Source organism: Saccoglossus kowalevskii, chromosome 19 (genome assembly GCF_978046115.1).
Source record: "Saccoglossus kowalevskii chromosome 19, keSacKowa6.1, whole genome shotgun sequence".
Classification (NCBI taxonomy): Eukaryota; Metazoa; Hemichordata; class Enteropneusta; family Harrimaniidae; genus Saccoglossus; species Saccoglossus kowalevskii.
The window spans coordinates 24,488,932-24,507,145 of NC_140659.1; the positions used below are offsets into that span (position 1 = coordinate 24,488,932).

General features: G+C 33.1%; 1 protein-coding gene across 1 annotated transcript; it reads left to right on the plus strand.

Moving 5' to 3' along the window:
• Positions 1-659: 659 nt before the first annotated feature.
• LOC100373400 (prokineticin receptor 2-like) lies at positions 660-4,160 on the plus strand. The gene is made up of 3 exons (XM_002731432.2): positions 660-1,065; positions 2,756-2,968; positions 3,859-4,160. The coding sequence occupies exons 1-3, from the start codon at positions 673-675 to the stop codon at positions 4,045-4,047; spliced, it is 795 nt and encodes a 264-aa protein (XP_002731478.2). The 5' UTR covers positions 660-672; the 3' UTR covers positions 4,048-4,160.
• The last annotated feature ends 14,054 nt before the right edge of the window (positions 4,161-18,214 follow it).

Below are 18,214 nucleotides of genomic sequence, written 5' to 3' on the forward strand. Positions count from 1 at the left end.
AACAATACCCCACACAACCAGAAAATAGTATTAATAATACTTATTCATTAACTAATACAACTAAATCATAAACAAGTAACGGGTGTAATATAAGTTGCACACAGATCGGTAATACTAATGATATTGATGACACCTAGGACTCAAAAGTTGGTACCGTGTAGCTCCAGTGGGAGCTCAGTCACACACAGTGACGTCGGCGAGAAATTCACCCCAAAGCTTCTAAACAACGAGGTCTCAATGAATGCAGAGTACAAGAGACTAATTTTAATGTCACGCTAATTGAACACTATCCGTGTAGAGAATAAAAAGAAGTTAATCAAACACCTTTTTTCGCGAAACACGGGTCCCCAAACACTGTTATATTTCCGACGTATAACCACTGCAGGCTACCCTATATTTCTCAGTCCCTGATCAGTTATTAGACAGGCCTCAGCGTGAAACGTGTACTAGCTGCCACATCGAGTTTTGCGCTGTACTGAATGTACAATGCACGGCATGGGATGACTAATATTAAAATTAGTAATATATATATATATATATATATATATATATATATATAATATTGTATAACTATGTTGTTCAGGTAGACAGCTATCAATAACAATTTTTGCAGTATTATGATTTTGCAATTTTTGTTTGCAGGTCTCAGTAATGGTCAGTATTTTCACCTTGATGGTCGTCGGTATAGACAGATACAGAGCAGTCGCATTACCATTACAAACGCATATAAATTACCAGAGATACCGCAAAGTTGTCATAATAGGACTAGTTTGGAGTATAGCTATATTGCTGAGCACTGTACAGTTGATCACAGTACGAGCAGTGGAGAAGGGCGTGACTAATGCTCTGATGAATGAATCAAAAAAGTCGTGTAGTGAGGTGTGGGCCGATAATCAGACGGCGACAATTGCGTATGAGATGTTTATATTTGGTGTCATCTTTCTCAGTCCTTTCTTCGTCTTTGCTGTGACATATGGCGGCATAACCAGACGATTATGGTCGAAAAGTATCCCAGGACAGGATGACCGCAATAAAGATGCCATTCGCCGAAATAACACATTAAAGGTGAGTCATTTTAAACAGTATATAAATAGATCATTTGTCTGTTTTAGAGATGAGACTATGTTTAAGATTTGATGACGTATTCTGACGTATATGGCATAACACATAAGCCGCAAGTGGCAAATAACACTTAAGCCATGAATAATTATTTCTATATATCTTATTGTGTTTTTTGGACAACCATTTTGCACATACCACTCGTCTTAAAAGGGGACTGGGAAACACATATACTGTTAAATTCGCACTTCGGATAATAATAATAATGTTTAATGATCGTTGTAACTGACTACTATTTGTATTTAGTCTATTTTAGCTTATATCCCTATAAATAAATATTGTTTTTTTTTCTCCGGATGTTAAACGAAATAATAACTTCCCGGAAAATAATAAGCAGTTGCTCATGTGTGAACAATTGAAAATGGACGCATAGTTGAGATGCCGAGATGAATTCACGAAGTTTACATTCCTTTATTGCTTTGGTGAACTGACAATTTACATATAACTACGTCGTACTAATACATAAGTTATTGTGACACAATGTTTTCTTTCTTCTATCTATATAGAGTAATCATAGGTTTAGATCGACAAAATTTCATATAATATTTATTGAAACTGATGTAAAACAATTGTTTGGTATATATCGATATAGTCAAATAATGAGTGATAGAGAACGTAGTCGTATTTAGTCTACACAAAGTACGGGCTAAGATTTAAGCTAAACTTGTGTGCTTGGATTACAGCTTTACCCAGCGCATGGAAGAGAATAGTAATTAGCGCTCAAACTTGTTAAGAATATACAAATCTTTAATTATGTGTCTATTTTTACTCACTACAGTGACGAGGAACGTGTACATGTTAGTTATATGGTTATAAAACATTAACAATGCAAATTTAGAACGTGCAAATTACCAGTATTACAGGATTATTTGTTCACGAAAATAATTCCCCTGTTTGTGCTGGCGTTGATTTTATTACATGTCGGACATGGCATACCAAAAATACAGTGGTATTTTGGGCTAAGCGCTTATGTACACTTCATTGTACTAACGGTCTAGATCCGGTCATAACAACAGATCACATTTAGCTCGACATATCGTTTTATAGCCCGTGCTAAGCGTTCGTGAACGTCTTCTTAGCACAATCTAAGGCTATTGATATCTTGAATCGTGTATACCAAGAATAACACATCTTGATCACAACAAGATTACATAAGTGCTCACCGAAATACCACAATTTATTCCGAATGTTCAAAAAACGTCAATATATTGAATAATATTCACAGTTTATCCGAGTTATTCAGACTCTATTAGTTTTCACTCACAACTTGCAGCATCGGTATATATATGCTACATTTTAAGCGCGTTTTCACCGTATGAATTAACAAAATGTTATAGGTTACTATCGGGATTGTCCGCAGACAGAAAAAAACTTTGTAGTAGTGATTAAAACTCTCAATGTTGTAAGGGTTACGTACGAGAACTACTCTTTATAGCTTTTCCAACCTCGTCTTGGCAGGTTGTTATATAATTTAAATCCAAAATGCAAAAGAATATATTTCCATCAAATTAAGTGACACGTTTCCGAATGAGATTCGACTTCTACGATTTTTTCTCACGACATAGTTAATCTTTTAAATTTCCTATGATGTGGCATTATCTTACGAAGAAATAATTAGTTCATCTGCTGTTTCTAGATAATACGAATGGTTCTAATGGTCGTCTGTGTCTTCTTTATCTGCTGGCTACCACTTCAGACTTTACGCCTTGTTATAGTATTTGACCCAGACGTGATGATCGGTGAGAGTGGATGGCTTATTATAAGACTATACTTATTTGTGCATTTACTGGCTATGTCGCACAGCTTTGTGAATCCCTTCATATATACATTTCTGCATGAAAACTTCAAGGTGAGTCGATCTCAATAATTGAATAAATCTCTTACGTATGCACAACCCTGCCCCTGATTCATGGCTGTGCTTGAATTTAGTTGTATTTGTATGTAATTGCGCTAAATGTGATATACCTATCTAATATTCATCAAGATCGTACATATTTTCAGATATTGAGACATTCCAGTGCTTAATATTTTACTTATTTTAATATTGCATTACTTGCGCAGAGAAGCAGACTTCCCTTTTTCACCTAAACCAATAATCACATAATACTAATAACGATATTGATATTTAGAAACGAAAGTATGGGTAAATTTACTTAATTTGGTGTTAATATACCCCGGTTTGTTCGGTTCAACCAAAACGGATGTAAATGGTATTTCGTTGAGGGTCGCAACTGCTTAAAAATCCTAGACAGTTTTGAAGGCAATGGCACTTAATTGAATAAAATTGTCGATTTGTCTCGAACAGGGCATAATATCTTATTACGTGTTACAGTGTATCAGATTACTTCTGATTTGATAAGCCATTAAATATTAATTTAGGTGCACCTTTAGGTGTATCTCCGTTTTTTTTTTTAAGTTTGTGAATTTAAGGAAATCGCAACTGCTGTGGGTGCGTAATTTCAAAAAATATACCAAATATAACTGTCTTCGGTATTTGAACTCTCATTTAGACATATTGTAGGTACGCCATATATTTGTGTTGTATGCGTTGTAATGTATTAAAGTTGAGTGTAGTGTAGTAGTTTTAACCAGCTGTTCGAGTTTTAGTAGTACATGTATGTTGTTGTATTCTTTGAGACAACGTATCCTATTCCACACATGTACGTATTACAAAAATAAGAAAACACAAAATTGTGAAACTGTAATAATTCGTGTCAATAATATGTTATCTTTCAACAGAAAGATGCAAGGGAGGCTTTCATGATGTACCAATCGTGTTGTACGAAACATAACGCAATGAGTTTCAGTATGAGTAGTTCACGGTCTCGCACCTTAGCACAGTCATCAATGAAACAGTCTTCACGTCTGAGTAAAGGAAGATTAAGCTCTACGAGTAGCAAGGGCAATCGCCAGCCGTCGTTAACGTAAATGTTTAATTTTAACGAGAAATACCAAACGCGATTTGAAACCCAGTTTACCAACCAACACCGCGATTAGAAAAACAATGTGCATGTCATACATATATAATATTAATTATTGAATTACTCTTACATTTCTATTCTATTATTTGTTTGGAATTGTTATTATTTATATTCGTATTTCAATATTACTTACTATTTTAACATTTTTTAGTTCTTTTATAGTTTTTGAAATTGCTATTGTTAATATTCGTATTTCAAAATTACTTACTATTTTAACCTTTTTCTAATTTAATATGTATTGCTTGTACTTTTTACATGGGCAAAACTGATATATATATATATATATATATATATATATATATATAGTTATTCAGTCAGATATCAGCAATTTATCATATTTCAACTACCTGTAGAAACATGTAATAGATGTATAATTTCACAGTGATACAAGCCACTGGCTGTATTGCCACTAACGCCAACCAAACAAACACAGATCACGAGATTATACATAATTGGATAACATGACAGATTGAAAATGTATATTCTATTGTTTGATGTTACATACATGCCGAACTGATTTTTATTGCACGCTTTTTTCAAAAGTTACATTCGCTTTACGGACCGATGCATGCTCATGCGTGTTTATTAATCAACACTCTCCAGAAATCGACTAAAATTAAAAGTAAAAACTTGAGCAAATTGGAGCAACACAACACACGGAGGAAGTCAGTGACGTCAACAAATGAAAATAAAATTGCATACGAGACGCGTGCAATGATGTGTTGACTATATGGTTTCAATTACACAGTCAAATTTCCGCAGTTTCACTTCTTGGAAATATGATCACACATTATATGTTTTCCTAGGTTGACGTCAACAGACTTTTAGAGTAGCCAACAGGAGTAGTCTGTTGCTCTGATTGACACAGCACTGTCGTCGTACTATATGTAAATATTCCGTTCATCATTTAAAGTTGCTTTCGCTTGTTTATTGAAAGGTTTATGGAAACATCTGTTATTAAATGTGTACACGTAGAGCTAATATAATATTCAAATGATATTGATTTTATTAAAAAAATATAGGATAATGTCTTTTAAATTGTGCTTTACATTCGGTATTTTTGTCAGCTGAATCTGTGAGACAGCGATTGCGATTGTGGCAGTGATTGCACAGTTGGAGGCGTGGCCTGTTCAGCATTTTGTCAACAACCAATCACAAGACTGGTTACGAACCACATCGAGGTCACGACTCGGTTAGCCTTGCTCAACTGGTTCGTAACCAGTCTTGTGATTGGTTGTTGACAAAATGCTGAACAGGCCACACCTCCAACTGTGTCATGCGTTCGGGCAAACCGTTCAATTTGTGTTGTTTTCTTGATTTATTCTGCAGATATTGGTAAAATATAGCTAAGGCGTTGGCAAAATATGAAGGAGCAACTAATATTCTTCAACCTGGTATTTTTTTTAGATTTTATTTTTCATTCTTTTCGTCTGTTTTTTCGAGTATAAAAATGTGAGCTGGCTGGAGCCTTCATTCCTTGTCTATTTCTTACACTAGATACCAGCAGTTACTCCCCCACCCCCGCTCATAGAGACTGCGTACTACAGTTGATTATAGTTTCTGGGCTCCCTGTGATTAAAAGGAACGAAATCACAGCAGTTTCATGGTATCTATGTCAATAAACTGTATTCTGACAATCATTATGTGACATTGCGTTAAACATATACCAAGCGGTATTCCTGTAACAAGATTCTAAGTTTGCTCATTGACGTGGCTAACATGGTAGCCTTATAGTTGGCCGCAGAGAATAATGGGAGCCCGGAGTTGTGACGTAGAAAAGTCTTAAATGTAATGCTATGATAAGGGGTCTTGTAAGGTTTTTGTATTCCCTAAGATAGTAGTAATAAAACATCTGTGTTTACAAATATGCCTGCTTGTAAATATTTTGACTGTTGTAATGACAAGGATCGGTGCCAAGAAAAATATTTGTTTACAACCGATATTTCAAACATCTATTTTTTCGTCGCTAAAATCCTAGTTGTCTGAGCTAAAATACAGTACCCATTTCGCCCAACCTCCCATCCACTTTCGCTTTTCAATCGCTTTTGCGACCGCTTGTTGAATTCGATCGAACAATTTCCGCTTAATTTCGACCGTGCAAACCCGGAAATACCACCGCCCGCTGACTCGCATTTAAAATTCGGACTACTAAGAAATGTTCAAGGTTCACATTGACTTATAATTGTCTTTCTGATCCCGTTGGTTTCTCCATACTGAGTTTAGGGCGGGCGTTGGTCCCGAAATCCGTCATTCAACACAATTAGCCGAGACAGAACAAACATTGAGCGTAATTCCTTAGAATCATGTCCCGTAATTTGTGGGCTGAAAACCCAAATAAAATATTATTATGTAATTTTTTTTTATTTTACATCGCGAAACTAAAACACAGCTAGAGTTGTTTCGGTGAAACAGCCGCCTTGAAATCGATGCAACTTCAACTATCCATTTCAATAAAAAAAAATAAAAATTCGATGAGCATCAGGGAATATAATAATAACCATTCTTACCAATCACTAGCTTTATTTTATTCGAATCCATCCAAGTTTTTAGACATTTTTCGGCAACTAATTGTTGGCTAAAAATGGTTGAAAATGTGGGTGTGATTCTCGCGCAAAGTCATGTTGATAATACAGACAAATATGGTTCTGTGACCCAGGTCGGGCTTTGATCAGGTGACTCTCAGCCAATCAATGATGTTGTAACAAAGCATATTTGACGCAAATTGAAGGATCGTCGTACCATCCAATCTGCGGCGTTGATTCACATAGTTTTTGCGCTGTAACAGGCTTCAAAATTATTCATTGAAAACATCGGTGTATTTTGACAAAGGGGGTGGGATTTGACCTCAGTTCAAAAAGAAAAACTAGGCCGAATTAATGTCCATGGCGAATCAGTTTTCTTTGCGAGTTGTGAAATAAGGTAAACCAGAGTAGGGTCGATAATTCTCATTATCAAAGAACTTCGTGTAAATCATTATTTTTAAATTGATCATCGATTGGTCACCAAATATTTACAGTTACAAATAATTTAATACGTTTTTTCTGAACCCCAATAAATTATTTATAAATGACAAGCTCTGTTCGAATTTTCAGGGCATGTGGCCCGCTTTTATTCGAAAATGTACCTCTGATAATAGTTAATACGACTATTACTAGTTTCACCTCCACACTTTACTATCAAAGCCACCATTTCGACCATTCATGTGTCAGTGATCAGTGTTTGGGTGAGCGGTCGGAAAAAAGGCGGTTGAAATGCAGTCGGTTTCCGGTCGGAAATTAGGCAGTAATCGTTCGATTAAAAGCGGTAAAAGCGGAAGGTTGGGCGAAATGGGTACTGTAGTAACCCACTCAAGGAACTTATTCTTTTGACTATTTAATGAAAAATTTCCCTTACTTCGCACCGTTGTAGTCGGATTTCTGCTATCTGTCCAAATGGGGCGATCTAATTACGATGATTCATAGCATGGTTTCCTTGTTTTATAATTCAGTCCCGGACCTAGGGAGTTCCTATGACCATTCTATGGAAGCATGATAACACCGCGAATACAAACTGAGTTATACTGTAGAAAATAATGTTCAAAATAATAATAATCAACATCAAAAATAATTTTCATAATTTATGTAGAGAATGGTTTTAACTGGGATGCAGACGATTTATTCTAGAAATTCAGAATTAACAATTAATAGATCTGGCAAAATCGCTACCTATATTATGGCTAGCCTGGGGGCAATAGCGTGTTTCGCCGTAAATATCAACTTTATGATTTAGTAGAGCTTTTGTCTATATCGGTTGCAAGTTTGAAATAATTTTGTCTGTTGGACACTAATTGACAAAATAAAAACCAAAAGTAAATAGCGGGAGTCGTTGTCCGGACTGAATTATAGACTGACAATGTTTAGCTTTCATATCTCTACGTTTAGTGTCTAATATCGATTACTTTTCATTCACATTAATCGTCACCACTGTAAACAATATGCAGCATGGTCACGTGGTACAAACAATTAAATACATCATAATCGAATACATAATGTATTCAAATGCATGCTTAGTAATTACAACCAACAATTGTTATAAACGGGGCATCATTTATTGTGTATGAAGTGTTTGCCTAAAAACAGGAATTATATATCCCAACATGGTGTCTGTTAAAGCACGCTTACCTGCAGCAATGTACGAAACATTGACAAGCAATGCAATGAATTAGATGCGGATAGAGGATGTTTATAGTTACATATCACATTCAATTATCAGTAATTAAAATACTGTGCACAATCGAATAATGGCCAATCGATATTACCTTTACAAACGAACAATATTCAATGTATTCCCACGTGTGGACCGACATATAAAATATGCGAGTAATTGACATGCAACGTGTATTGAATACGCCGAATAAAAAATGCTATTTATGGTGTATACTGTATTATAATTAAATTTATCAGCGACGATTTTAATTAATTAGTCAATTGAAAAACAAATATTTAATTTGGTTACATTGCTTGTCAATGTTTCGTACATTGTTGTACGTAAATGTGCTTTAACAGACACCATGCCTCATTTATGTAATATATGTATTACAAAAATAATATAACACAAAATTTTGAAATTTAATTATACGGCTGACGGCACGTATGCATGGATAATAAAATCTGTAAAAAAAATGATATGCACAACAATTTTGGGACACATCACTTCAGGAATACTTATGGAGGGTGTCAATATTGTATTATGGCTGGGGCAGCCATTTTAGTTTTTATTATAGGAGGCGCGTAATCGTTCCATATTTGGAATTCACGTTTCCTAATATGGTAGGATGAAAATACCCGGTGCAGTACCGCAAAATTACGGCACGCTGTAATTTACTGTAATGTTACAGTAACAGATGTATAATAATGATAATTATAAGTTTATTTAAACAAGCAGCCTATCGGCTGAGATAGCTCCGCTGTTAGCAATGCACATTTCAATTAAAGAACTGAAGACATCATTAGAAAATGAACAATATGAATAGTATCAAAGCAATCGGACTTACAATTTTTAACAAGAAGTCGAAAATATCACTTTTTACCAAAAATTACAAAAATATTCACCAAAATAAATTAATTAGAGAATTGAAGATATCATCACAAAACGAACAAATCTGAGAGAGGTCCACATGTAGTACCTATATATGTAATATCAAAGCAGTCGGACTTGCAGTTTTCAACAAGAATTCGAAAATATCACTTTTTACCAAAAATGACAAAAATATTCACCAAAATTAGAGAATTGAAGATATCATCACGAAATAAACAAATCTGAGAGAGGTCCACATGTAGTACCTATATATGTAATATCAAAGCAATCGGACTTGCGGTTTTTAACAAGAAGTCGAAAATATCACTTTTCACCAAAAAATGACAAAAATATTCACCAAAATTGGAGAATTAAAGATATCATTACAAAATGAACAAATCTGAGAGAGGTCCACATGTAGTACCTATATATGTAATATCAAAGCAATTGCACTTGCGGTTTTTAACAAGAAGTCGAAAATATCAGTTTTTACCAAAAATGACAAAAATATTCACCAAAATTAGAGAATTGAAGATATCATCACGAAATGAACAAATCTGAGAGAGGTCCACATGTAGTACCTATATATGTAATATCAAAGCAATCGGACTTGCGGTTTTTAACAAGAAGTCAAAAATATCACTTTTTACCAAAAATGACAAAAATATTCACCAAAATTAGAGAATTGAAGATATCATCACGAAATAAACAAATCTGAGAGAGGTCCACATGTAGTACCTATATATGTAGTATCAAAGCAATTGCACTTGCGGTTTTTAACAAGAAGTCGAAAATATCAGTTTTTACCAAAAATGACAAAAATATTCACCAAAATTAGAAAATTAAAGATATCATTACAAAATGAACAAATCTGAGAGAGGTCCACATGTAGTACCTATATATGTAATATCAAAGCAATTGCACTTGCGGTTTTTAACAAGAAGTCGAAAATATCAGTTTTTACCAAAAATGACAAAAATATTCACCAAAATTAGAGAATTGAAGATATCATCACGAAATGAACAAATCTGAGAGAGGTCCACATGTAGTACCTATATATGTAGTATCAAAGCAATTAGACTTGCGGTTTTTAACAAGAAGTCGAAAATATCAGTTTTTACCAAAAATGACAAAAATATTCACCAAAATTAAAGAATTAAAGATATCATTACAAAATTAACAAATCTGAGAGAGGTCCACATGTAGTACCTATAGATGTAATATCAAAGCAATTGCACTTGCGTTTTTTAACAAGAAGTCGAAAATATCAGTTTTTACCAAAAATGACAAAAATATTCACCAAAATTAGAGAATTAAAGATATCAACATGAAATGAACAAACCTAAGAGAGGTCTACCCAAGGTACATATACACCAAGTATCAAAGCATTTAGGCTTGTAGTTTTCAAGAAGAAGTCGAAAAAGTAAAACATTGACACGGACGACGGACGACGACGACGGACGACGACGACGACGGACAATCACTCATATGATAAGCTCCGCTCGACAAAGTCGACAGCGGAGCTAAAAAAAACGAAATATCGAAGGTTAATATTGCCAAATGCGCTTTTACCTATTTTAACTATATCAATCTGTGACATGTTTATTATTTAACGCTTCATTGCCATACATTTGTTACTAGCAGTACACAGTAGGTTCGACATTTGTAACTAAATTGATAGTCAAACAGATACACGTGTCTATTGGAGTAGGTCAATTCATAGATTAATACAAATTACATTGAATATTTGCTTTTTATCTTGCCTCAACATGGCCATTACAACGTCTATTATTGGTAGTGAATACTACGTGTGAATGTTTTATTATATATATATATATTGTTCGAAAATTAATCGCACATTACGCAGTATTGTCCTAGTTAATACTACTGCAAGTACACTTAAATGTTTAAAAGCGGTAATACTTGCACATACGCATTCAGTGTTATTACATTTGACCAGAATCACCGAAGTATGTTTTATGGAAACAGCCCCACAATACGCGAAATTAAATCGCCGAATTGGGTTCGTACATTTTCGTCGGTATTTTTTACGTACTGGCAATAGCACTTCGGGATTCAAAAATGTCGATAGGCTTACGACGCAATTTCATAATAATAGCATGCTAGCGAATCGTAATCGACTTTTGTTGAGGAAATGATTTTTAGAAAAATTCTCAAGAGCAATACATGAGAAAAACAATGATTAAGTTTGCTAATACCACCGTTACTGAAAAGATGCTCCGGGCAGCGACGAATGTCCACAGTGCCGTAAAGAATGTTATTGTGGCAAGAGAAAAAACGCATACTGACTTTGTTCACAATTAAAAAGCAACAACTGTGTTTAAACATTTAAAATCTTTCAATCTACTAATATTTTGTCAGAATGTTATTTTTCCTTTAATATAACATATTCTATTAGTTTGTTATGTACTATATTGATAGTTAAAATTATTATTAGTAAATGACGTGGTGTAGTAGATGGAAAGATTGAGTGTCAGGCATCTAGTGCAATTTTAGAAGAACAATTTATTGATGACAAAGGCCTACTTTCGTCAACTTTAATTTTACTGGCTAATGACGGCTCCAATATTGAAATCTCGCTTAATAAACTTACCCTAGCCAGTGGCCAGGCTGTAGACTGTATTCCATACTTTGTTAAGTACCAAGCACTCGTTAAATGATAAATATTATCATTATTCACCTAAGAATCATAACCAAGTAATTATTCACCCAAGTAAGATAACTGTTAGCAAGAAAATATTGGGTAAAAATATCTAATCACAACACTCAAAGACGATAATTACAATTATAGGAACAATGCTGATAGTATAATTGGTGATAGTAGGAACGCAGGCTACTTACTACCTTGCCACCTTGCCGTCATATACTCATTAACACCTTATGTAAACAATAAGAACTCATTAATCGGATCTGAAAATTATTGAGATCATTGGTTTTATTGGTGAAAAGCTAGTTTTCATTTTTAATTCCCCATATGTTGTTACACTCGTCTGATAAACAGTATAATAACACAATATATGTAAACATCCATGCATTAATGTCAGTGAAGAGGACACATCAACATGCAACAAGCCCGTGTACCCGTGTATACAATGAAGGAGTATGAGTACCAGTAACTTGTTGCAGTTAATCACTAGCGCTGTTGAGCGCGGATGGCGATTATTTACACGAGTACGCAGAAACACGATTTGTTACAAATAATAAAACCAACCATACGACTTTTGATACAATTAACAGTGTATTTTTGACAGTGTATAATATAATACGTTTCTGGTTTGAACAACATGTGTAAATGTTTAAGGTAACGATGTAATATTGCGTTGAAGTATATTTAATTTTGCACTTTGATAGCAATATTGTCACGGTATTAATATCCATCACACTATCCTATGGTTCCATTAGCCAACGATACTTGGTGCCAATGAATCACCGTGTTTGCTGCCTAAGGCGGACATAGAAACCGTACTAAAATTTTGTTCTAGATTTTAGATAGCAATCAAGCAATCGACCTAGTTTTTGGAGTCTTACATGAGCACAAATACAGCATTGCTATAAGGTAAGATGGCTTTCTAGTAGAAATTCGCTTAATTCCACAACCACTTACTTTAAACATGGATTTAAACATCTTATTTTGCTCTTGAAGAATGACTATGAAAACACGGAAAAATATGCACACGTGCGTTTATATTACCAGTGCACAGCACAGTTTGTGTACATGATTAAGCTGGCTTCAACGTCTTATCATATCGTTATTTGCTTAGCTTGTTTTGAGCTAACTGTACCACACTTATTCAATGTTAAATTAAGTTGGTAGTTTTTAATCAAGTCAGCTTCATTTTTTTTTCAATTTATTTCCACATTCGGTCGTATCATAATTATTTTTTTCTTCTAATCAACATATATACAACGCGAACTGATTATAATTGACGGCCTTAAAATTCCAAATTTGATGTGTTATCATTTGTTTGCTGCATATTAGTATTTGTGACTGGTCATTGATAGCTTTGGCCAACTAAATACATTCTGCTGCAAAAAATATTATAACGTATGCTTACATGGTGTAAGAAATGTCTCTGCTAACCGTGTATGTTCTTTTGGACAGCTGCGGCATCAATATTTACTAATTTATTCAAGATCGAAGGAAGCTATATATAGATAAAAGCTTTAAAGCTCACGCATGGAGTCTGAAGCGTATGTTAGCGAGAACAAATAAGTACTCGTGTTAAGAGAAACTCATTAAAAAATGAAAACATGAAGAAAATGCGCCGCTGTGTCTTATGGGATATAAATAAATGTGATATGTAACAAAACCGATGTTTGCGAGTTTCTATTGCATTATATCTGTCATATTATGACTTAATATATAGAAAATTTCTCATGAGCGTCTCTACAATATATAATTATTATCCTCAAAACCACTGTTTTTTTTTATTCAGAGGCCGAACAACAAGACAGTAAAGCGATGTATAACTGTGAACCAAAACGCAACAAAATTTCCGAGTTCAATATAAGCCCCCAGTGGTGAAACGTATTCAAAAGTGTCATTCATCACCTTAACGAACATCAGAGGCCTGTAACGCACACAATGAAGGCAGAGACAGAGGCCAACGATCATGTGACCGATTTCAATAAATAACATTGATTGTCCCAATATCAAAGACATGGCAATTGTAATCCGTTAGCGTGTTCATGGCAACTAGGAGGTTTAATATTCACAACGTCAATTCACACATACTACTGTCAGTAGAAAATAATCACATTGACAATATAAACCGAGTGCATAATAAGACTAATTTTACTTACGTATGTAAATAATTACACGTCATGCTGTTTGAACAATCACCAACTGTTTTTTTTTTCAGTTTAAGGTATTTTTTTGTAAATTTGTCACGGGGAAAGTTGATTAGACTGTATCGTGGCAATATTAGTTAGTTTTACACCTCTGATTGTGATTGCAATGCACGAACGCCAAGTCACGCGAAGTATCGTGCTGAGTAATTTCGAAAACAACGTACTAACATATATCAAGATCATGGTTCATGTCAATGAGTGTGTTGGTTTATTATTTATGTATTACGTCCAAAGATGAATGAAACAATACATCCAATAGTAGTGTTTGAGGAAATAACTGTGCACTTAATAATTAATTTTGAATTAAAATATTCCCGATGAATTCTTAAAAATATAACTATAGTAATGCTTATGTGTTTGTTTTTTTCAGAAAGCAGAGATGTAAAACAATCCGATTTACGTAATTTGCACGTAGAATAAATTACGGAACAAACCAAATCTTACTAGAGAGTAATGTGTGCCATTCTTTATTTCTATAATATGTGCACAATAGTGTGCTAGAAAATACGTGATTTGTTTGGCTTCAAAAGTATAAAAGTTATTCAATAAATTCGAGGCACAACTCGTTTGCTTAAAGCGGGAGGGTCGTAACATGCGCACGCACGGGAATTGAGTCACAAGCGATGATAACAACACACGATAAGAACGCAAAAGCTCATGGGTAGACGCTTGTTTGTAAACAACGACATGCTAGGACCATCTCACGCATGCGCAGGTGACGACTCCCCTGCTTTTGTATAGAAGAATAGAAATTAGAAATAGTGTGCAATGAACGACAGTGGTTTTGTTCAGATGACTTAACCTTGTGTGCAGGCAATGGCAGAAATGCATAGTTTTTTTCTAGATGTCATCTTTCCACATTTCTAGACAATTACGACTATGATTGTTTCGCTTCGCCCCTATAATATAACAGATTCTTCACAGGATTCCAAATTACAACTACTGGTAAATGTACCCCGTCACTGTAAAGTAAACACTAACCACCACGCCTCTTCCCTGTGGAGTGAATTCGTATCTACAATGACGAGATGGATCCAGAGACTGCATACAGTGCGGTTATGTGAATTTCATCATGTAGTGTTGTTTCTGTCTGCCGGATTAGCCTACAAAATATAATAACAGTTTGAACACAGAGTAAAATGGATCACGAAAGGGGTAAATATAAAGCGCCTGATGTACCATTGAATTCAGGTAGCCTTGGATTACTATTTGCTGACTGCGTACTTTAAATGCATTGTTTTTAGAAATACAATAATTTTATTGTTCCACTCGCTTGATTTACGAGGTAACGAGGACAAATGCGCGATATTTAAATTTGATCGAGTAAACACACCAGTGCCTTTATTCAAAGACTTCGCTGGATACAGATGGTGATATGTATTTCATTATTTCCACATAAACAATGAACATAACGCTTAGTTTCACTACCAGTATATATTTAACAAACAAACAAACACGCTACTGATTCACTGTGCCTTGAAATACATGTAGACACATCATCTATTTAAATATGTTAATTGCACATCAGTTAACACTTGATTATTCAAATTCAACAAATTCTCAGGAGATGTCCGTAAACTGTACTTAGGGGACGGCGTTTCAGTATGGAAAATCAAATGACCCCCAGACACAATTTACGACGAAATAATGTTTGTTTCGGGTATTTTGATTCAACAGCTTAAACAATTTACCACATTTTTAGTTTTTAAAAGTGCTAAATTTGAATGTATGACGTAGATTTTTGGATGTCTTTACCCAGAACAAATCATGGGTTTAAAACATCGTGTGACAATATGCGATCATCATAAAATAAGACCATAGCATATAAATCAGTTTTGTATAAAATAAGACCATAATGTATAAATCAGTTTTGTATAAAATAAGGGTGTGTAAATTAGTTTTGTATAAAATAAGACCATAGTGTATAAATCAGTTTTGTATAAAATAAGACCACAGTGTATAAATCAGTTTTGTATAAAATAAGGGTGTGTAAATTAGTTTTGTATAAAATAAGACCATAGTGTATAAATCAGTTTTGTATAAAATAAGGGTGTGTAAATTAGTTTTGTATAAAATAAGGGTGTGTAAATTAGTTTTGTATAAAATAAGACCATAGTGTATGAATCAGTTTTGTATAAAATAAGACCATAGTGTATGAATCAGTTTTGTATAAAATAAGACCATAGTGTATAAATCAGTTTTGTATAAAAGAAGACCATAGTGTATAAATCAGTTTTGTATAAAATAAGGGTGTGTAAATTAGTTTTCTATAAAATAAGACCATAGCGTATAAATTAGTTTTGTATAAAATAAGACCATAGTGTATAAATTAGTTTTGTATAAAATAAGACCATAGCGTATAAATTAGTTTTGTATAAAATAAGACCATAGTGTATAAATCAGTTTTGTATAAAATAAGACCATAGCGTATAAATCAGTTTTGTATAAAATAAGGGTGTGTTAATTAGCTTTGTATAAAATAAGTGTGTAAATTAATTTTGTATAAAATAAGACCATAGTGTATAAATTAGTTTTGTATAAAATAAGACCATAGCGTATAAATCAGTTTTGTATAAAATAAGACCATAGTGTATAAATTAGTTTTGTATAAAATAAGACCATAGCGTATAAATCAGTTTTGTATAAAATAAGGGTGTGTTAATTAGCTTTGTATAAAATAAGTGTGTAAATTAATTTTGTATAAAATAAGACCATAGCGTATAAATTAGTTTTGTATAAAATAAGACCATAGTGTATAAATCAGTTTTGTATAAAATAAGACCATAGCGTATAAATCAGTTTTGTATAAAATAAGGGTGTGTTAATTAGCTTTGTATAAAATAAGTGTGTAAATTAATTTTGTATAAAATAAGACCATAGTGTATAAATTAGTTTTGTATAAAATAAGACCATAGCGTATAAATCAGTTTTGTATAAAATAAGACCATAGTGTATAAATCAGTTTTGTATGAAATAAGACCATAGTGTGTAAATTAGTGTGTATAAAATAATACCAGTGTATAAATCAGTGTGTATGAAATAATACCACAGTGTATAAATCAGTGTGTACAAAATAAGACCATAGTGTATAAATCAGTTTTGTGTAAAATAAGACCATAGTGTATAAACCAGTTTTGTATAAAATAAGACCATAGCGTATAAATCAGTTTTGTATAAAATAAGGGTGTGTTAATTAGCTTTGTATAAAATAAGTGTGTAAATTAATTTTGTATAAAATAAGACCATAGTGTATAAATTAGTTTTGTATAAAATAAGACCATAGCGTATAAATCAGTTTTGTATAAAATAAGACCATAGTGTATAAATCAGTTTTGTATGAAATAAGACCATAGTGTGTAAATTAGTGTGTATAAAATAATACCAGTGTATAAATCAGTGTGTATGAAATAATACCACAGTGTATAAATCAGTGTGTACAAAATAAGACCATAGTGTATAAATCAGTTTTGTGTAAAATAAGACCATAGTGTATAAACCAGTTTTGTATAAAATAAGCGTGTGTAAATTAATTTTGTATAAAATAAGCGTGTGTAAATTAGTTTTGTATAAAATAAGACAACAGTGTATAAATCAGTGTTTATAAAATAAGACCACAGTGTATAAATCAGTGTGTATAAAATAAGACCACAGTGTATAAATCAGTGTATATAAAATAAGACCATATTGTATAAATCAGTGTGTATAAATAAGAGTGTGTAAATTAGTTTTGTATAAAATAAGACCATAGTGTATAAATCAGTGTGTATAAAATAAGGCTACAGTGTATAAATCAGTGTGTATAAAATAAGATCAGTGTTTAAATTAATTTTGTATAAAATAAGACCACAGTGTATAAATCAGTGTGTATAAAATAAGACAACAGTGTATAAATCAGTGTTTATAAAATAAGACCACAGTGTATAAATCAGTGTGTATAAAATAAGACCATAGTGTATAAATCAGTGTGTATAAAATAAGGCTACAGTGTATAAATCAGTGTGTATAAAATAAGATCAGTGTTTAAATTAGTTTAGTATAAAATAAGACCATAGTGTATAAATCAGTGTGTATAAAATAAGACCATAGTGTATAAATCAGTGTGTATAAAATAAGGCCACAGTGTATAAATCAGTGTGTATAAAATAAGATCAGTGTTTAATTTAATTTTGTATAAAATAAGACCATAG

Bases quoted from the DNA above. Each gene is read 5' to 3' on its own strand.
- LOC100373400 (XM_002731432.2), top strand. From the start codon at position 673: ATGGTCGTCGGTATAGACAGATACAGAGCAGTCGCATTACCATTACAA. The intron at 1,066-2,755 runs GTGAGTCATTTT...TGCTGTTTCTAG, and splicing joins GCCGAAATAACACATTAAAG to ATAATACGAATGGTTCTAAT. The intron at 2,969-3,858 runs GTGAGTCGATCT...ATCTTTCAACAG, and splicing joins TTCTGCATGAAAACTTCAAG to AAAGATGCAAGGGAGGCTTT.